We start from the raw sequence: 22135 nt of genomic DNA, 5'->3' as shown, positions 1-22135 counted from the left end.
TATACACACAAAATGCAAAACTAAGGCTTAACTACAGGTATACACACAAAATGCCAGACTAAGGATAAACTACAGGTATACACAGAATATACCAAACTACAGGTAAATCCCATGAATACATAGCAAACTCCAAACTACAGGTAAACTACAGGTATAAATAAATTACACCAAACTACGAACACACAACAGGTATACACAGAAAATACCAAACTACAAATAAACTACAGGTGCACACAGCGTATCTCAAACTCCAGTTCAAGTAAAGGCACTCAGAATAAACCAAACTAAAATGAATCACATCAATACAATAAAAGATCGAGAAAATAAAAAAAGAATTGAAAAAACGAAAGAAGAAAGGAAACAAAAGGACAAAAAAATGGAAAGGAGGAAAGATGCAAGAGAGAAAAAAAGGGAAGAAAAGAAAATACAAACTACAGGTGCCCAACAGGGACAAACCTTTGGTCCAGCAGCAGAGATGATGATGTGTCCGGGCGGTTGGATCCACGGTTCTCCGTCCACCTGGACAGGTATGGGTTTGCTCACCGTCAGCCGGATGTAGTTCCCTTGTGCGATACGAATCCCTGAGCGCATACCGCTCTGCACCTGGCCCTACACACACACACACACACACACACACACACACACACAATTTATTTGTTTGTTTCACAGTACCAAAGTTGCACCAAACTTGGACTCCTGTATACGTTACAGCCCTAGTTGTGACTTCTCTCACCATGTGAACGACCCCGGTGACCCCGACCACCTCAAGCAGGCCGTCATCAATGCTTGGTTTCTCATGGCGACCATCGACCTCTGACCCCCAGAGGTCAGCACCAGAACCCCAACTACACACAAACACACACACAGGAACGTGTCAGTGTAAGGTTACAGTGAGGATGTGATATGTAAATGATGTGTGTTTAGTGTGTGTGTGTTACCTGGGTATGTTGAGGAAGATGAGCCCCTCTATGTTTGGTAACGGGACGTTCTGAGCGTCGACCTGAAGCTGCAGCTCTTTGTGGAGACTCCTGGTGTAACTGATCTTCTGCAGGCCGACCTTCACGTACACACCTTTGTTATGGAACCTGTGAGGGGGCGGAGACAGGAAGCAGAATGTAAATGAAGTCTTTGTTTTATAGAAACATGTCTCAGCTGTGTCTGAATAAACTCAAGTGTCACCTGCTGGTGAATTTATCAGGTTCGTCCTCTCGGGCCTGGTGGAAGTCGAGGCTGAGCTCTGCATCGATGCCGAGGCCAAAATAGTTGTTCATCTGCACAATCTGAGACACAAAGAGAGACATTTAACCCCGTTGTTATTACTGTTAAATATACTGTAAACCTCCGGAATGATTGACACTAAAGGAATTCTGACCAGGAGTTCATGCTTGGCACATGGGAGAAGTTTCAGCTGGTTGCCAACTGCAATGCTCACTACTTGATGCCACTAAATCCTACACATTGCTCCTTTAAGACAGAGTTTCGTCCCACAGATTTTGTATTTTCCTATAAAGATTTCTATGATATCAGACAGATGGAGCACTCCAGATTTGAAAGGCTGATTAATAAAACCCTAATGACATGTTCCTGACTGTCCCGCAGGACCTAGACCAGACCTTGGGTGGCTCCAGGAAGCCGTTGTCCTTTCCGTCCTCAGAAATGTCCTGTGCATCCAGCAGGATGGTCCACCGGTCCATCAGAACCTCGTCGGCCTCGTCCACAGAGACCAGGATGTGGTGGGGGTCCTCGCCGCTGTAACCTGGTCCCCATCTCAGGACACGGGCTAAGTCGTTACCTGCAGAGACGAGACAGACTTTAGTAGATACTGACCCTCTCACCTCTCAGAGTCAGTGAGCTGCTCTGTGCTGGTCTGACCTGTTCCCAGCGGTACGATGCCGATGGGCGGCTCTCGACACACCAGTTTGTGCCGCACAGCTTCCAGTACTCCCAGCACCCAGCCCACTGTCCCATCACCCCCACAGACCAGCACCCGAAAACTGGGAACCTCCCGGAATGTGTGGAGGCTGGATTAAAGAAGAAGAACAGGGAACATCAGAAACATTTGATTTTGTACCGCAGTAAGGACGTCTGTCATAAAAAAGGCTGCAGTCGCCGTTCTAAAGTAATCTGATTACTAAAAAGTCTTGCATAGAGAAAACTGTTTGTCATCTACGAATGAGATATTCTTTATGAATTACATGTGACAATAATCATCCGCCCTCTGATGTGAATGTCAGTGACATCACAGCGCTGAGTCTCAGGGTGTGTTTGTTTCTCTCACCCTGCCAGCGGTCCTCCATTGGAAATGTCAAAGACCTGATGAGGGTTCAGAAGTTTCCTGAAGCTGTAGAGGAGCTCTCTGCCTTTCAGGCCGCCGCTCTTTGGGTTGACAAACACCAGCAGGGGACAGACATCTTCTCCCAGCTGGTTGTGCTGAAAGACATCCACAAGAGCTATATTTAATCACCTTTCTAGTGACAAAACACAACCTGATAAAATCCTGGTTAGAAGTCATGTGTGTTTGCATCAGAAACAGTGTTTGTAGTTTTATGAAATGATTCTCACCAAGATCTCTGGGATAACAAGTGAAGTAAGCGTCTTGTTGCTGACAGTTGTGTCTTTAGCCAACATGTAGATCCTCTCTGCTTCAGAGAAACACGAGATCTGCAACGCCACCGCACCTGAGCACACACAGATATATAAGTACACGTCTCAGGTATTTGTTCTTTTCCCTTTTGTGCCATTTTGTATTTCCTACTCCACTACATCTACCTGACAACTTTCGTTACTTTACAAATTCTTTCTTATAAATACTTTACAACCTGACAATAATATGGTTTATGTGGAGTTAGGAAGATATCCACTCTGCGTTGCAGTTAAAAAGAGAATTACTGCCCTTCTTTGTGCAGTTTGCATGTTCTCCCTGTGTCATCGTGGGTTTCCTCCAGGTGCTCCAGCTTCCTCCCACAGTCCAAAGACATGCAGGTTAATTGGTGACTCTAAATTGTCCGTAGGTGTGAATGTGAGTGTGAATGGTTGTCTGTCTCTATGTGTCAGCCCTGTGATAGTCTGGTGACCTGTCCAGGGTGTACCCTGCCTCTCACCCAGTGTCAGCTGGGATAGAAATAATGCACGACTGAAGTGTTTTAAATTAAGACTTAAAAAAATCTTAAGTACCCCCTGCTTACTTCAAAGTACTCCTAGAGCCTTTTTTGGCCAAAAAATAAATACAAAATGTGTCTGGAGCTGCAAAACATATTTGAACCTTATAATTTAAGTCTTATTTAGCCTATAACATTATGGTAACACTTTACTTGAAGGTATCTACATAAGGGTGACATGACACTGTCATGACTATGACATGACACGGTCATGAACTTGTCATAAACATTATGTAAATGTCATAAACGTTTATGACTGCTGTCATTAAGTGTCATTCGGTTTTTGTAATGACAAGTTGACATTGTTTAGGTTGTCTTGATTATGACAAGTTGACATTAATCAAAGTGACATTACCAGAAGATGTCTTTGTCATGACAACTTGACATTAAATTTGTTTGGGATGTCCCTATTATGACAACTTGACATTAACCAGGATGACACTACCAGAAGATGTCTGACAAAGACATCTTCTGGTAATGTCATCCTGGTTAATGTCAAATTGTCATGACAAAGACATCTTCTGGTAATGTCACTTTGATTAATGTCAAGTTGTCATAATCAAGACAACCCAAACAATGTCAACTTGTCATTACAAAAACCGAATGACACTTAATGACAGCAGTCATAAACGCTTATGACATGTACATAATGTTTATGACCGTGTCATGTCATAGTTATGACAGCGTCATGTCACTTTTATGTAGATACCTTCAAGTAAAGTGTTACCAACATTACTAATACATCTGAATGAGCATTTACTGATGCGTTTACTACACTTTTTGATTTTTGGATGTGGAATCCAAAGCTAGTCTAGCTAGGAAAACTTCAGAAGCCACTGCTGTTTAGGTTCAGCTAAATTTATAATAAAAAGTGCCAGGCCATAGAGTTTGAAAATTCAAATGTTGGGAAAAAAACAGCTGGCATTAGCTTATATAACTTTTGTCAAAGCCACAAGGAGCCACTGATGATGGGCTGAAGAGCTGCATGTGGCTCCAGAGCTTCAGGTTGCCAACCACTGTCCTAGGGTTACACACCCCTCCGTTGAGGAACAATGGCTCAGATCTTTCAGAAAATGATTCGGCCAAGAGACAAAATTCTGTCTTTGTTCAACTTTGTCTTAAGGGGCTACAAACCAGAAAAGGTTGGGGAACACAGAGCTGAAAGACTTGTAACAGACTTTTTCAGCCTCTCAGCAGCTTTTAAAGAGAAACAAACTGTCACTACAACATTAAAAATTAAATGATGTAAAAGCTGGTTACAGACAGAAGATCTGATGCTCTTATTCTATTATTTAATCACTGATCACAGCACTGAACATATCCTCAACATCTACCCAGCAGGATGATTTCCATGACAACTGCCTCACCTTGACTGGCATAGATGTGGCTGATGGTGACCAGGTGACCTGCAGAGACAGAGAGAAAAACTGTGAGCTGACCTCAATAAGAAGAAGAAGAAGAAGAAGAAGAAGCAGCAGACAGGAAGTAAAGAGGAGGATGCAGAGTGATGTTCTCAGGTGACGTTAACCAGTGGCTCAGACTCACTCTTGATGGTCAGGTGTTCCTGGATCAGCTCGACGTACTCCTCTTTGTTCAGCAGGGCGGGCAGTCCTCCAATCAGCAGGTTGACCTGCACCGCTCGGTTCCTGCTCTCCACCACGTAGAACCGAGTCTGGTTCATCTGACGCAGAGACACCTGGGAAAATAAACCAATCAATAAATCAATTAATCATGCTTATGTCACCTGTCAACATCATGTCTGTAATATTCACATACAAACTCTATGTCTGAGAATTAATGTGTTGTTTGTAAATGAGATTACAGTGCAAATTAATATGGGAATATAGGTTTGAGTTTGATGTTTTTTATTTTCATTATATATTTTCAGTTAATTTATTTATTGTTGATATTTTGTCATTTGATTTGTTGGCCAAAATGTGATGATGTTCATGGAAAAATTCAATAAAATCCAAATTACAAAAAAGTGAAAGAAGAAAAAGAAAACAGAAGAAGAAAAAAGTATGATTGTTTCCCAGCATTAAAAAAATGTATTAATCTCGATTTTAAAGGGTCATTTTACCCCCAAATAACTGATTTGTGTTCTCAATGTTCTTATTTACCTCCCTTAACTTCATTAGTTGTTTCTTCATGACTCAATAACTTAATTACTAAACTGTGCTCTGTAATTATGCTCTTGTCTCTTTTGTACTATATCTGTAATACATGTAAACTCAATATAATAAATAAATACACCATTGTAGAGACTATAATTTCTAGAATTCATCTGACAAACAGCAGTAAAAATATTCCTGTAAAATTAATTTCTTTCAACCCTTTTGTTTTCTGTCTTTAATAGGTTGTGGAGTCCCTCAGGGAAACGTCCTGGGCCCAGAGGAAACACTGTCCTATTTAACCAAGGAAATAAGATAAAGATGAAAATATCAAATCTGTATTTAAAATAAAGAAATATAATAATAAATATATAATTCATAATCAAGTATTTGTCAGGTCACTTAAATTGAAATTGTTACATTAAATAAAATAAAATAAGTTTAAGCATGCAGGTTTATAAGGTGAAAAGATCTTTTAAAAAGCAGTAAACCAGTGATGGAAGATGTACTCCGATCATTTACTGCAGTACAATTCTGATACAACACTGTAAAAATACTCAAGTAAAAGTCCTGTATTTAAAACCTCACTGTCTAAAACTCAGAACTGAACAGATCGATGTGATAAAAATACTCTGTGTGCTGTGTGTGTGTGTGTGTTTATATGTGTTGTTTCTCTGCAGCTGTTTTATCTCCTCCTACCTTCCTGATCTCCTGCAGCTTGTCCTGAATCTTCTCCTGAGGCGTCAGCGTCTGTCTCTGAACTGGAGGACAAACACAGAGACAACATGACCTTCACTGATGTGTTGTCACCGCAGGTGTAGCGCTGCCAGAACCACGCACTGACACTTTTTTCTCTGAGTTAGGAAGCAGACTATTCACAGTTCGCATGATGATGTCGAAATTCATACACAGTTTTTTAAGCACTTTAAGATCCAATTATTACTGAGGCATATATTATTTAACTTTCAAAAACAAGCCACAGCTTATCTGTGCACGAGCATGCATGTGCTTTCGTACTTATAATGTAAGTCTATTTGCACTACACCCCTGGTTTTCATGCAGAGCTCCAACATGCTGCTCTTATAATCAGGGCGTTTTTATAACTTAATTTAAGGGTTTTTTTTTCAGGCAGATATTTTCAAATTATGGGTTTATGATTATGGGATTTTAATGGCGAACACATTCATCTCCAGCTCTGCTTCATCATCATCATCATCATCATCATCACCTGCTGCAGGTTTAGGCATTTCTCTGTCCTGAGTGATGATGAGTCACTCTGCAGAGACGTCAGAGGGTTTAAAGGACAGAACTGGTGTTTAATGTGTGGGCTTTATTACTGACATTACTGCTCACCTTGCTTGCTGCTCATGCAGACCTCCAACAGGCTGAAACCGGACACATCTTCCTCCTGAAACATCATCATCATCATTAGCAGGAGATTCATTAACCCTTTGAAACCTGGAGCGACATCACTTTCAAGGTTTCAAAGGTAGCAACTTGGTATGAAATGTCCAAAAATTGCAAAAAAAAAAATAAAAATAAATAAATAATAATAATAATAATAAATTATTTTAACAAAAATGGGGACATAAGAAAAAATAAATAAATGTATAATCTTATTAATTAAAATTTAATATAACATTAAATATAATTTTAAGATTTAAAATTATGGTACAAAAATTCTATTTCTTTTTTGTATTTCTTTTTCACAATTTTTTTTTTAACTCTAATTCTATATTTGTTTTATTCTACTGATGCAAATATCACACTTGTAGCCTCAGCACAGTGATAATTTCTATTTTATCTTTATTATTTTAATATCTTAAGTACTAGTGTTAAACACAGCAGCATAATACACATTTTATTTCTATTTTATTTTATTGCTTTATATTTACATACTTCTATTTCATACTTAGCGACTGTAACAAATCATAATTTGCCCTCAGGGATCAACACAGTTTATCTGATAATGATAAATAATTAAATACAATTTTAAAAGAAAAACATAAAAAGGAATAGTTTCACATTTTAGTGAATATGTTTATTAACTTCATGCTACATGTCTGTACTGTAAATGTGAAGCCAGCAGCTGGTTAGCTTAGCTTAGCATAAAGATTAGAAACAGAGGGAAACAGCTGGCCTGCCTCTGTCTGAAGGTGATAAAATCCACCTGTCAGCAACGTCTGGTTTCTTTAATCAGAACAAAGACTAAAGTGTAAACAGTCGTGGTGTTACAGGATGTTTACACTTTGATTTCTGTGCTGGTAAGAAGAAGTCTGAGGGAAACAGTCACCTGTCTGTCGAGCTGACTGAGGACCTCGGTGAGGACCGACTCCGCCGTGCTGTTTTTAGAGACGGAGACAGAGATAAAAGCAGCACCCGACCTGAAACACACCAGGTGAGACCATTAACAAACTGGCCAAACACCAGTACGTTTGAGCCACATGAAGACACTGATAGTGTGTCTCACCTGGGCCAGCTTGCGTACACCTTGATGACCTCAGTGTCTCGGGGTTTGGCCCTCAGCAGCCAGGAGTCACCTCCGTCCTTCAGCGAACCTCGGTTGTCCGGACCGCCGTTACGGTTCAGGATGTCGTCGCTATGGAGACGCTGCAAGCCACCGACCTCCTGCAGCTCATAGTCCTGAGCGTCATCTGGGAGGTAAAAGGCCCGCAGCGCCGCCTCCTGTGAGGTTGCAAAGGCGTAGCACATACGGCTGATTTGTTATGAATGGTCAAAGTTTTCAAAGATGTACAGCTGCTGTAGCGCCACCATGAGGACAGGCAGACACAAGTTTTATCTGAGGAACGGGACTGAACCTGTGTGCAAAGCTTGGTTTATTTTCATGCAGGGGAGGGCAGATATCTTGATAGGAAGAAGAAAGAAAAAGAAGAAATGAAGGAGGAGAAGAAGAACAACAAAGATCAAAGCAGGAGAATGATGAAGAAGAAGAACAAAGAAGAAGATGATGAAGGAGGAGGAGAAGAAGTAGAAAAGGATGAAGAAAAAGGAGAGGAAGAACAACAACAAAGAACACAGCAGAAGGAGAACAAAGAAGAAGAAGAAGAAAGAACAAATTGAAAGAAGAGGAAGAAGAAAGAGAAGGAGGAGGAGAAGAGGTACAAAGAACAAATGAGTATAAAACATGAAAGAAAAGAAGAAGGAGAAGAGGAAGAAGAACAAAGAACAAAAGAGAAGAAGAACACAGAGGAGGAGGGGAGGAAGAAGAAGAAGAATTTTTAACACAATCTTTATTAGCCATCACAAGAAAAAAAGATATCAACACAAACACCAGCAATCAACACATCTGTGGGGAACACGGGGCATTCTTACCCCAGTCATAGCAACAGTAGTAGCGTGTGTGAAATGTTTTAGGGAAGCTCTCACCACCACTTCCTCATTCCTTGTGGCTCGAATCATGGAAACCAATCGGAAGAAACCTCGCTTGGCCGCATCATCACCGTCAAACACCTTCAGAAACTGCTTTCCTGTGGGGCACACACACACACACACACACACACACACTCTCTATGTTTTTGTGTAGCTGTAGGATTGTACCACCACCACTACTCTACACTGAGATATGTTCTATATTTCAAAATAAGTCTGAGAGTTTGTAATTAAAAAACACCTGCAGTGACTTTTATTCTGAAACTCCCCTAAAACTAAGTGAAGGAAAATTTGAAGGATCAGAGATGTAACGTGTGAACTGACCCGACTCTGCAGCAGCCGGCTGACCGTCTTTGGACGCAGCAGCAGATGGATCAACATCATCACAGTTATCTGATGGAGACATGGAGGGGAACAGTCAGAGGGACGACTGGAGATATTGAATATACTGTAGATATATATGTAAACATGTGAGCTGTACTTTGTTGTTAACATTGTTTTTTGTTCTGCACTTTTTCACAGATTTGTCCAGTGATGAAAAGTCTTGTTTTTAAATAAACATTGTTAAAATGACTCGGCTAAAGTTTGTTTCCATCTGCTCCTGGTTAAATCTCACTGTGCACTTTCACTTTTGTTTAATTAACTTGTTTGTGAGTTTTCGACATCCTCATTTGAATCTGATAAACCTGCAGAGACTCTGGTCTCAGTTCTCTGCAGGCCGACACACACACACACACACACACACACACACACTGAACAACACTCTCACAAACACAGTCGTCAGTATTCACATCATGATTTTGTGAAAAACCTCATTTTTAGTTTCGCAGTTCAGACGAAGGAGCGAAGCTTTCAGGAAATGAGCCGAGTGTTTCTGCTTCACACGCAGCATCACAGAGGATGTGGTCTGGTGGTGTGTGTTTATATGTGTGTGTGTGTGTGTGTGTGTGTGTGTGTGTGTGTATACCCAGATCATGGTTGCAGCTCTCGGTGATGCGGTAGCAATGCATCTTGCTGAAGTTTCTGGAGTCGAGGCGGACGCAGGCCGGATGCAGCAGCATGCAGCGCAGACGTCCCAGAGTGCACTCTGGTGGCACGCTGAGGTAACACGCCCCGTGGCTCTGAAAAGATGACAACACACACGGTGGACTGAGTGATCAATCATCAATGGAGCATGATTGATTAGGGTAAGAATTTCAGAGTAAGACAATCAGAGTGAGGAAGAGTGGGGTGGGTCATGCCTTTGCCATCTTAAGAAATGCAAAGTTGCTTCCCAGTGCTGCCAGACAGGCACACACTCAACACACTGCGGTGACACAGTGCTGGTTGAAAATCGTCAATATCACCCTTTAAGATCAACTGATCCACAGCTTTCATCAACTCCTCTCATCTGGACTCTGGAGAACAAACCGTAAAACTGTTAAAAGACGCTGGATGGAAGCATGACAGACGCTAAAAACCAGTTGACACACAGTGAAGTTGGGACTTTAGGGGCCCTACGTGTCTGCAGGTCTGTGAGTCAGTCAACATACAACATCAGCAGGTCTGAGTGACGTGGTTCAGCTGGTTCTTACCGTGATGCCGCACCACTCACACCGCATCCCCGACAGGACGTCAGACGAACCGCAGGAACGTCGACACACCTCACACCTCGCCGCTGACGCCAGGTTCCCCTCCCTCCAGTGGTGGTGGAACGTATCCTGCAGCGAGAGAAAGTAGATCCAGAGTCAGAATTCATTAGAGTACTGGGTTATGATTTTGACTTGTCCTGCCAGAGCACCAAATGTGGATTAATCCGCAGCTGAAAACTGTCATATTTGTGTTTCTAAAGATTTACATCTTTGGTAAAAACCAGCGGGCTTAAAGCTGCACACCAGTCTGACCCAGTTTGTGGTGTTTGTGCTGCTGGTTTCCTGTCAGTCATTTACTGTTGAACTGGTTTTCGATCCGACAGCCATCATCACCTCTAAAGGATTGATTTTAATCAGCGGCTGTGACCGATCAATCAGCTCAGATCAACACACACACACACACACACACACTGAGAGTCTCAGGAAGTCTTTGATTAAAGAGTGTGTGACAGCGGCAGGTGTCAGCTGATCAGCCAGACTGATCAATAACACTCAGTCACATTAGTCTGGCACACACACACACACACACACACACACACGCACACGCACTACTGAAGATTGTGTGCTGCACAGACAGATAGATGCAAAGTCATCTGCAGCAGATTTATGACTTCGGGCAGCACAAATAAAATCAACTCGACTGGATCTCCACTATGTTAGGTAACCAGAGATGATAGCAGAGGTCAAAGGTCACAGCTGTGGAGGTTTATCAAGACACTTTTCCCTGGGAGCAAGCTGGAGAGATGATAAGACTGGGGGTGAGGCAGATACTGTGTGAGGGGAAGAACAGGTGCAGCAGTGACACACTGATTATGGAGCTGATTAAGAACTGGAAATACCAACGTAGTCGTAAGTTGATACAAGAAACTACGCAGCCTAAATCTACAGGATCTTCATCAAAACCTCAGAGTGATGATGAACAGTACCTGCGCCACAGTGTCCGCCCTGGGCTTTGACCCAGAAGTCGAATAGCATTAAATGTGTAACAGTAGAAGAGAAGAAAAAGTAAAGCGTACAGCATGGACCAAATGTACAGAGCTGTAAAGTTGTCCACCATGGTAGCAGTTAGCAGCTAGCTAACCGTAGCTAACTTGTTTGTCCATTGTTTGGTCTGTGACGTAATAGGTCAACAGGAAAAAGGTCCAATACTAACAAGCTGAAAGGGGGCATATCTCCACCTATCGTAGAGGAGTCACACATACTTGGCTCAATAAATTGAAACACAATGCTGTTCACTGTCCAAGGCACCAATGATATTATTTATTGGCTGCAAAAATGGACGTTCACTGACTTTCACTGTAGTTTTGAGCCTCTTCTTTCTGTAGCTGCTTGTATTACAGACTTTACGGTAACCGATCCTCACACTCACCTGCTGCAGAGTCCCATCCAGGTGAGAACTGCGACAGTCTGCACAGCTGAAGATGGCACAGTCAGCGTGGACGTGCAGCTCACACACTGAAACACACACACACACACACGAATTAGTGACGTCCTGGTGGCAGCAGGTCATGTCAGGAATGTGAGGTCAAAGGTCACAACAGGAAGTTAAGAGCCTGGTCTTTACTTGTTTTACTTTTTAGACTTGTCAGCATTCTTTTAAAGCTGAATTCTTCGGAGCAACTTACAATTTATTATTGCATTCTAACTGTGATTCTGATCGACTCTATTTGTATTTTTTATTCTATTTTAATTAGTTTTATTCTACATTTTATTTTATTTTTTGAATGTTGTTCTAATGTTTTTTCCTGTCAGCATAAAGCACTTTGTGTGTTTAAAATGTGGTTTATAAATAAAGTCACATTTCTTATATTATCAGCTTATGTTGAGTTTCTTTAATGTCAAATTCCAGTTATTAATCACACCTTTAAGTCCCTTCATATAACAAACTTTTATCTGAGAGGCTTTCCTGATTTTACCGGAGTTTTAAGTTCATTTAATTTCACTTTTATTTCCTCAGTTTTTACACACTAAAGTGTTTTTATCAGGTCTGTTTCAATTGTTGAAATGTAAAACACTTCGTAACTGTTTTGAAATGCGCTTTAGAAATAAAGATTATTATTACATTATTTTTATTATTTACTTTTTTTTTAATCTCTTTTTATTCATGTCCTTATGCTGCTGCAACAACTTAACTTCCCCTTTGGGAATCAATAAAGGTTTATCTTGCAGTATTTTACTTTCTTCACTTCCACAGTAGTAAAAGTTTACAGCTTCAGGATCACAGCTGTATAATTTTGTTTTTTATTGCTCTCTGCAGCAGCGGTAGCTCAGTCCATAGGGACTTGGCTTGGTGGCAGGTTCAAGTCCATGTAAGGACCAAGTATGGAGCGTGGACTGGTAGCTGGAGAGGTGCCAGTCGCCTCCTGGGCACTGCCCTCAAGCAGCCCCCTCACTCCTCCATTTAATGCATGTAGAGGTCCTGTTTGTGCATGTGTGTGTATTTTAGGCCTGTGTGTGTATGACAACAGGGTGGAAAAAATGTAATTTCCCCTCAGGGATTGATAAAGTCTATCTTCTTCTAAAGAATCTGGACCCAGTTATAATAATATACTAATTAATAATGTGAAGGAGTGGATGGTGTCTGTTGTCAGCTGTAACTCTGCCGCTGTAGGTGTGAGTCTGCTTGCTGAGGCAGCAGGTCAGCGCGGCTCTGTTCACACCTCACATTGTCACACTGACCCCCTCCCACACACACACACACACACACACACACACACCACCACCACCACCACCACCGCCGCAGGGCAGCTGACCTTCAGCAGAATCCACCTCTCACTCAGCAGCATCTCTGAACATGTTCCCATTCAAATGTTGTGCAAATGACTCGTATGCAAACTGTGATAATATCTGAGGTAAATTCAAATTAATGTTAATATTTAAATCCTCTCACACAATACTGCTACAGTCATAAAAAAGTCATTTTTTTAAAACCTGCACATCAGACTTTATATAGTGTGAGAGTGTAAAAGACACATTTACCCAAATTAAAAATAATGACATGTACTATATACTGGTTACAGTTCTGTCCTAGTTCTCAAGTTTCTGTTCTAGTTCTTAGTTTCTATAAATATTCTATTTTTTTACCTGCCTATGTGAGCGTCCAAATATTTTATTGTAATATTGTTGTAATTTATTAGCCTTGCAATACTACGAAGCCCTCTGTGCTGCATGTTTGTATGAGAGGTGCTTTATAAAAAAGTTTCTAGAAATATCAACAACGTATCACACACTTTTCACAGGGACTATGTCTCCAGTAAAAACGCCACATATACCGCCAGCATATTTTGTGAATTATCCAAAACCAGACTGTGTGACAGGACAGATACCACGACAGGGTGGAGAGAGAAATATTGGGTGAACTGGCCCTTTAGTGACAAAATTTGGCATTTTTGTAAACTGTCATCAATCAACTATTTTTCCGCCCATTCACACAAAGTATGAGAAGTTTTTATTTGTTGCTATTTATCTGTTTCAGGGTGTCGACAGGTATCAGACAGTTAAATTTAATGACCCATTTAAGACCCATTAAAGACACATTTGAACCACATTTAGGACAGATTTTTGGACAAATCATGTTCTATTTATTTAAGCACCACAGGTAAGCGTTGCAGGTCAGTAGCATATATGTGGTCTTGTGCAGAGGTAAGTGTTATGTAGGAATATGGTTATTAAAGTGGTTAAGTCAGTCTACATTTTGCCAACAGGTAAGTGCTAGTATGAAGTAAAATGACAGTATTTTAGTTTTTTAAAGATTTTGTAACATTAGAAATGTGGATTTTTACACAGAAAGGCTTCACTCATTGACACAAAAACACACATTAAAAATGGATAAATGAAATTAGATAAATATGTAAGTAGCAGTTAAGACCTCACAAATTCAAATTTAAGACTATTTAAGGACTTGCAGACACCCTGTGTTCCTTGTGTGGGTCCTGGTCTGTATCTGAATAATAGAACATTATCCTTAATTAAAGCAACATTTTTTGGTTGTTAAATTCTTGTTATATTGAGCAGTTTTTCTTCTTCTCTGACAATCGAACGGCAGCAACCAATGAATGAGAAACTCAGTTTTTAACACGTCCTTAAAGGTCCTTGAAAAAAAAATGTATTTCTGGTAAATGATAAAGATTTGATATGATCACATATATGATATGCTCCAGCTGAGTTTAAACTGTTTTGTAACAGTGTCGATGTTCCTCACATTAACGAGCTCATAAAATCAAAATTTCAGACATTAATCTGATAAATTCACTTAAAACAGTTTTTTCTTCTTCAACTTCTCATTGTCCCTGACTGTGTTTCACTCCCTTTAACTTGTTTTACATAACTTCATGACTCACTTTGGAAACTCATTTAAAATACTGTACATTGAACTGGTTTAACTGGTTATGAAACTGGTCTGACCTTCACATCTCAGCGCCGTGCTTCCCTCCGTTTGTTTCCTGCAGACGCAGCAGAAACGTTTCTTCTGACCCGCCGGACCGAAGCAGTGAGCCACCGGGACCTGTAGGGGGCAGCAGAGACACTCTGTTACACAACTAAACGTAATGTGAGCGAGAAACAGAAGACACGATGTTCATGCTGCTGCCAGAAATACATGCACTTTAAAGCACGTTAGCACATGTTAATACGAGTGGGGTTGTATGAGGTACTTCTCCAAAGTTAGTGTATCACCTACAGTAGACTCAGTCAGCATGTGCCCAGTTTGGAGAAGCAGACTGGAGTACCATCACAGAAGCTAAGCAATGCACTGCTGTGGACGGGGTCAGCAAAACATATTTTAGCCTCCTAAAAAATAAATCAGTTTAAGTGTCTGCTATATTTAAAATATTTTCACAGCTTTACCTTAGAGTCAAACGGTGATTTCCGAGGAACTGAAGCCGTTACCTCTACTCTCCAGAGCCACCAGACTCCATTGACAAAAACAATAATTTTACCTTGCAGAACACAGGAGCTGCTGCCTCAATCAGGTAGTTAGTTTGTTACTGTGTGACTTTGGTGAATCCGAACTAACCCTTTGAAACACCAAAGTCACACAATAAGACAAACTAACTAACCAAACAAGGCAGCGGTACACCAGCAGCTCCTGTGTTCTGTGATGTAAAATTACTGTTTTTCTCAATGGAGTCTGGTTTAAAGAGAGTGAGAGTTCCCTGTCGGGAATCGCTGACTGACAGTGACGTAAAGCAGTGATACTATTCTAAATGTAGTGCACACTTGAACTGATACTGAGTTTTTTTAGGTGGCAAAAACATGTTTTGCTGCTGACCTCGCCACAGCAGTACATTGCTTAGCTTCCGTGGCAGTACTCCTGCCTGCTCCTCCAAAGTAGGACCGTGCTGGCCGAAATTTGCTGCAGGTAATACACTGACTATGGATAAGTACCAAAAACAACCCCGGCTAAAAAAAGATCAGACTATTCCTTTGAGGGAAATTAAACTGTAAACTCCACAATATTGCCTGTTAAAAGCCAAAACTGCCTTGTTTTTCTATATTTTGACAAAATAAACTACCTGTCAATGCCAATAAATGTATGAAAATACTTCAGAGACTGGAGTTAATTTATTAGAATAATTAAATAACTAAACATCTGTATCAGTCTTTTATAAACCCTCAGCACAGAGTCAATCTAGCGGCTCCACAGAGGGAGTCGGGATTATCCGCAGTTTGCTTTAAAAGCTGCGAACCAGCCCTGAATATGACGACGACATCACTAAAACGACATGACATGTTATATAACAGAATGACATGTTAACATCAAACACATAGAGGACAGGGACGGAGCTCAGGGCCCCTGAACTCAAAGGGCCTGCAGCTGGGTTTCACTAAAACACATGCAAATATACAGACAGCATGGAGTCAGAGTGACCTGTTTAAAGGGACAGTTCACCCCAAAATCAAAAATACATATTTGTCCTCTTCCCTGTAGAGCTATTTATCAGTCTAGATAGTTTTGGTGTGAGCTGCAGAGTGCTGGAGATATCAGCTGTAGAGATGTCTGCCTTCTCTCTGACATAATGGAACTAGATCTCACTCAGCTTGTGCTGCTCAGAGCTCCAACAAATACATTGAAAGACTCAACAATAATGTCTCTTCGCAGAAATCACGACCTGGTTACTCAAGATAATCCACACACGTTGTTGTGAGCAGTTTCACGTGGGAACTATTTCACCGTACAGAAAGAAGCATCTACTGTAACTCACCTAGCAACACTGAGCTAGCTAACGTTACAGCACAGCCAAGGAGGACAGCATCAATGTTTACATCTTGTACTGGCACAAGCAAAAGCCTCTTGTCCATGAGTAGATGCACGTTTCCTTCTGCATCGTGATACAGTTGGTGGGTGTAGTTCAGTAAAAAGAAAGTAGTTCCTACTAGGGCCTGACCGATTTATCGGCCGGCCGATTTAATCGGCCGATTATAGTCATTAGAGAATAATCGGCCAAAAGTTTGCCAATTGCCGCCGATGTAAACACTTATATTTTCATCACTAACAAAATGCAGGGAATATGGTGTTTTACTTAAAATGATGTCCTTGTGTTACTTTTTGCACTATAACCTACCTCTTAATTCATATAGACTTTGCATGATTATTGTATTTCCCAGAGGTTTACTTCCTTTTTGCACATCATATTTTTGATTTATCTTGTGTTCAAATTGTTCATATGCTGCTTGTTCCACACAATTTCTGATAATAAAAGTATTTGAAAATAGTAAAATGTTCTTCCTTCAATTTATATCTTTGTAGCGAGTGTTTGAACCACATGGCCTTGACCTGTGGGGTGCCCCAAGGGTCAATCCTGGGACCCCTTCTGTTCAATCTCTACATGCTGCCTTTAGGCCGGTTAATACAAAGTAATAATGTGTCCTACCACAATTATGCAGACGACACTCAGATCTATGTCTCACTGACAGCAGGTGAATATGGACCAGTGGATTCACTCTGTCACTGCATCCAACAGGTCAGTGTGTGGATGCAAAACAACTTTCTCCAGCTAAATTCAGACAAGACTGAAGTCATCGTATTTGGTCCACTGAAACAAAGAGAAAGTGTCAGCAGTCACCTCCAGTCTCTCTCTCTAAAACCTACAAATCAGGCTAGAAATCTCGGGGTAATAATGGACTCAGACTTGAACTTTAACAGCCACATCAAATCAATAACATCAGCAGCTTTTTACCATCTAAAAAACATTGCCAAAATCAAAGGTATAGTGTCTAAGCCTGACTTGGAGAGACTTATCCATGCATTTGTCTCTAGCAGGTTAGACTACTGTAACGGCCTGCTCACTGGCCTCTCCAAACAGGCCGTAAGACAGCTGCAGTACATCCAGAATGCTGCTGCTCGGGTCCTGACCAGAACCAGGAAGTACGAGCACATTAGTCCTGTGCTCAGGTCTCTACACTGGCTTCCTGTGGCTCAGAGAACAGACTTTAAAGCAGCTCTGCTTGTGTACAAGTCTCTCCACGGCCTAGCAACAAAGTACATCTCTGACATGTTAGTGCCATATGAACCATCTCGGACTCTGAGGACCTCAGGGACCAGCCTCCTGCTGGTGCCCAGAGTCAGGACTAAACATGGGGAATCAGGATTCCAGTTTTATGCAGCTAAAATCTGGAACAGTCTTTCTGAAGATGTGAGACAGGCCTCTACTCTGACAATGTTCAAATCTAGGCTCAAAACAGCTCTATTTCACTGTGCATATGACTGAAAGGATCTTATCTGCACTCTTCTCTTTTAAAGTTCATTTTATAATGATTATTTATGTTTTTATTTTGTATTGTGATTTTAATGCATTTTCTTGTTCTGTAAAGCACTTTGAATTACTTTGTGTACGAATTGTGCTCTACAAATAAACTTGCCTTGCCTTGCCTATTTAAGCCATAAAAAAGCAGGTATTTCAGGGGTTTTTAAATTGAAAAACGTAAAAATTTAATCGGCCGATATATCGGTTATCGGATTTTTTTATTCCAATATCGGAATCGACATCGACCCCAAAAAATCCGTATCGGTCAGGCCCTAGTTCCTACATGAAAAAAGCCGTCCTTTCACATCGGCATGATACGCCGCGAGGGGGCATTATTGTTTAACGGCGCCCGGTGGCGTCAGGGGGAAACGTAGCGAGACAACAACAAAAGCTAAGGTGGCGGAAGCCCAAGTAGGGCGGACAAAAGGGGTGGTGGATGGGTCCAACAACCACCAACTTTCACCCAGGAGGCTGGTGTTTGTAAAGCCAAACCCTGTTCTGTTTTCCTAAACCCAACCACATGTGTGTGTGTTGACTGAAGACTAAGTGTATGTTGAAAACAGACAATGCATGTAACAGGCTGAAGTTGACACGGCGTCCCAGATCGTCAACAACCAACACACCCAGGGTACCAGGGTGGGGCCCATCAGTCCCCAGGTGCGTACTGTGTCATGCTCCGCCCACTCCTGTCAGTGTGTTCCTGTCTGATGTTTCTCAATTAATATTCATTCATGTGTATGTGTCACTTTCCTGCTGTAGATGTTTCAGATTGTCATTTTAACTCCTTTACATCCTGTTGGGTCGTTTAATCTACAGCAATGCATCATGGTCTATGAGATCATCATATGTCTGTAGTGTAGCTGTAATCACTAACCACTACATTCCACCACAGTCTATGTGTGTGTGTGTGTGTGTGTGTGTTTCAGGTCAGGACAAAGACATAATGTCAGCTCTGAACTCGCCTGGACTGATCAGGTGTGGAAAAAAACACCCGTCCACTCTGTTACCGCTCGTTCATGTTCATTGCCGGGTTATTGATCGGTGCAGCAGTTAGTCAGACTCAATGATCGGCGCTGAGCTGATCAATAAACATCATGTGGGGCTGTTTGTTTTACTCACCCGCACCAGAGAGGGAGTCATGCAGGAACAAGCTGAGCGCAGCGTCTTCAGACATTTCTCGTGACACATGAAGTTACACACTGGAGGAGGAGACAGAGGAGACAGTCAGAGACCGTGGAGCAAGGCACCAACACTGTCAGGTCACAGGTTTGATTCCCTACAGATGAACAACACTGCTGACATGACTTTAATCTTGTTTGGTTGATTCTAAGAAGTTAAATATTAGTAGAAAAAAACAGCCCACATTTCATTTTGTTCTGCGTCTTTATCATGAGGAACTGCTGGTTATCCCATTCACCACCTTTTACCCACAATCCTTTGCAATCAGAGGTGGTTTTCTTAGTGTGGTCTGGATTACATCATCACCTTAACTAAAATGTGTTTTTCAAAAACATTACTCAACGATAAAGAGGACAAACATACAGCTGGTGGGAATAAACTTCTTCTCACAATGTTTAAGTGAACAGACAAGGGTGATTTCTGTGCTGATGTGATTTCGCAACACATACTCCAAACTCATCAAATATCAACACTTGGTCAGAAGCCCGTCACATTAACGAATGATGTCTCCTGTGTCAGATTTGGATGTCAGGGACAGTGTGTCAACGTATGCTCATTGCAAAAGTACACTTTAAACGTAGGTAAAAATCTGTGGGTGCATTCTGAATCATGTACTTTTTCTTTTTAATTATAGCCTGTACTGAAGCGACCCTTAAAAGGTACTGTTGCATGCAGTATGCACACAATCAGGACATACTGTACAACTGTCTCATAATATCATGCCTTGAACTTTGACCCTCAAGTTTTCTAGAGACGGAAGTCAACCCAGAGAGACCTGATGTTATTTTGCAATAAGTTATGACTGCACACACTGTAGATTCAAACATATTATATATGTACAAATACAAATACATTTCTGACCTTCTGCTAGCTACGCCATCCGGACCTCTCAGGTCCTCTGAGACAGGTCTGCTCTGTGTCCCCAGAGTCAAGACTAAACATGGAGAAGCAGCGTTTTGTTTTTATGCTCCACATATCTGGAACAAACTCCCAGAAAACTGCAGCGCTGCACCACCTCTCACTTCTTTTGAATCAAGTTTGAAGACTTATCTGTTTGCCCGCTGCCTTAACCTGGAAATCCAGATGTCCTGCCCCTGGCAAATTCGAATTTGCACTGCATGGGAATCTGGCCCCAACGAGCAGAGCACTTTGAATTGCCTATCAGACCAATCAGATCAGTCTATCTGACAGAAGCAGGCTCTGGGCAGGCGTAACACGATGAGGACAGCGCTGCGCCGTAGGAGTCGAAAAGTAAACAGCCAAGATGGCAGCTGCCGAAGGACCGCGTCCATTCAATTTAGCTTTGGAAGAAACGCTAAGCCAACTACACCTATCTTTTTCCTTGAGAGAGGAACAGAAGACTACCCTTGAAGCCTTTGTTTCCAGGAAGGACGTTTTTGCTGGCTTGCTGACGGAATACGGTAAAAGCATAATATATCAGTTATCCCCACTGGTCGGCAAACAAATGGGTCTCAGTGCTTAGCCGCTGGTGGTCGTAATATCACCACTAATCGCCCTAACGGACGACCAAATTAAAGAGGCTGCCAAATTAGGCATTTCTGCCTGAAGAGGCGAATGTCAGCTCGTCTTCGGCAGTCCTGAATCCTGGCTACTCCAGAAGACCTTCCAAGACAACTCTTGGGGATTGTCGTAGATGAAGTCCATCTCGTTTATAGATGGTAAGAGCCATCTGGTAAACTTACTCTAATGAAATAGTAAGCTATTTGACATGTAGCTACAAGTAACAAGACGAATGTATCTAGCTGTAGCCTGCCTTGTGTTATGAAGCCCACACAACTGATCAATGAAGCATCCTCTCCCATGTTGTTCTCAAGCTCTGATTACGAAGTTGATGGATAGTTTGATCAGGCCTAGTTGTTTTGTGAGGATCAATACGTTGTCACAATGGTTATGTAATAACTTTGCAATGTTCTCTGACATTTCTACCAGGGGAAAAGCCGTGGCGCTCTGAACACGTCACCTTGTTTTTTGCTCTGATTGGCTATTGTGCTATCCAATTGTGTGCGGCAGCATTTGAAATGCCTCAGTTAGTGCCGCCCCTTGGGTAGGAAGGGTGCATCGGTGAGGGCCAGACTCAAAATCTTTCTAGATTTGAGTCTGGATTTCCAGGCTAGCGCTGTCTGTAATTAGGGGTGGGGTGAAAAAATTGATTTTTAGATGCATCGAGATTCTGTCTTGAACGATGCGAGCATTGGTTTGGAAAACTCATAACCGATTTTAATTTTATTTTTATATTTCAAATTACCGTAACTCCTCGACCATTCACGCTATCGACATAATTCCAACAAATTCTGAAAGCTGATGTACGGTACATTAAATAAATACATTACGGTAGTGACGTCATTACCTGTGGAGGAGGGGAGGGAAGTGGGCACAGCAGGAGGAGAGTGACAGCTGACGAGTGCAAGTTGGAATGATGTAGTGGTGTTTTGAGTTTTGGTTGCGTTTTCTTTGTAAATAATATTTAGTTTTGTAAATAACAGTATTTGTGGTTTTTTGAGAGCTTTTGAGTTTTTTTATGCCGTGTTTTTGAGTGTTTTCATCATAATTAGTAGTTTTGCCATCATTCATCTTTTTTGCAATAGTTCGTGCTCTTATAGTTCATAGATAGTTATAGCCAGTTACAGTTTTGTAAATACTGGAGAAGAAATTTTGAATAGGTTGACAAGGGACAGGAGAGACCCGTTGAGATTTGTGGATGAGGAGGATGGACCGGAGGAGACTGGTGGAGTGTACTGCAGTCATCTCAACCACAGTAAGTAATAGGCCTACAGTTTGTATGCACTGGATATGTATTCCCAGCTTGATTACAAAAATGTTTTTCAATATCTCGTGTAAATTTTCTTATTGGCTTGTTTTAGAATCGAGAATCGTTTTAGAATCAAAATCGCTGCCCTCTG

The 22135-nt window shown here is 41.4% G+C and overlaps 1 protein-coding gene across 1 annotated transcript in view; it reads right to left on the bottom strand.

The window, feature by feature from the left end:
- Positions 1-22135, bottom strand: part of LOC125894800 (diacylglycerol kinase theta) — a 40557-nt gene that overhangs the window by 8388 nt on the left and 10034 nt on the right. The window contains exons 2-22 of the mRNA XM_049586426.1: positions 19155-19234; positions 14695-14794; positions 11660-11745; positions 10234-10359; positions 9627-9780; positions 8984-9052; positions 8657-8757; positions 7740-7954; positions 7563-7653; positions 6623-6677; positions 5969-6030; positions 4704-4854; positions 4526-4564; positions 2563-2678; positions 2279-2430; positions 1873-2021; positions 1614-1792; positions 1180-1280; positions 939-1085; positions 734-845; positions 457-609 (exon numbers count right to left, since the gene is read on the bottom strand). Of these exons, the coding sequence (XP_049442383.1) occupies positions 457-609; positions 734-845; positions 939-1085; positions 1180-1280; positions 1614-1792; positions 1873-2021; positions 2279-2430; positions 2563-2678; positions 4526-4564; positions 4704-4854; positions 5969-6030; positions 6623-6677; positions 7563-7653; positions 7740-7954; positions 8657-8757; positions 8984-9052; positions 9627-9780; positions 10234-10359; positions 11660-11745; positions 14695-14794; positions 19155-19234 (2438 nt within the window). The remainder of the gene's footprint in view (positions 1-456; positions 610-733; positions 846-938; positions 1086-1179; positions 1281-1613; positions 1793-1872; positions 2022-2278; positions 2431-2562; positions 2679-4525; positions 4565-4703; positions 4855-5968; positions 6031-6622; positions 6678-7562; positions 7654-7739; positions 7955-8656; positions 8758-8983; positions 9053-9626; positions 9781-10233; positions 10360-11659; positions 11746-14694; positions 14795-19154; positions 19235-22135) is intronic.

Source organism: Epinephelus fuscoguttatus, linkage group LG9 (genome assembly GCF_011397635.1).
Source record: "Epinephelus fuscoguttatus linkage group LG9, E.fuscoguttatus.final_Chr_v1".
NCBI lineage: Eukaryota > Metazoa > Chordata > Actinopteri > Perciformes > Serranidae > Epinephelus > Epinephelus fuscoguttatus.
This window is presented reverse-complemented; position numbering and strand designations above follow the sequence as displayed.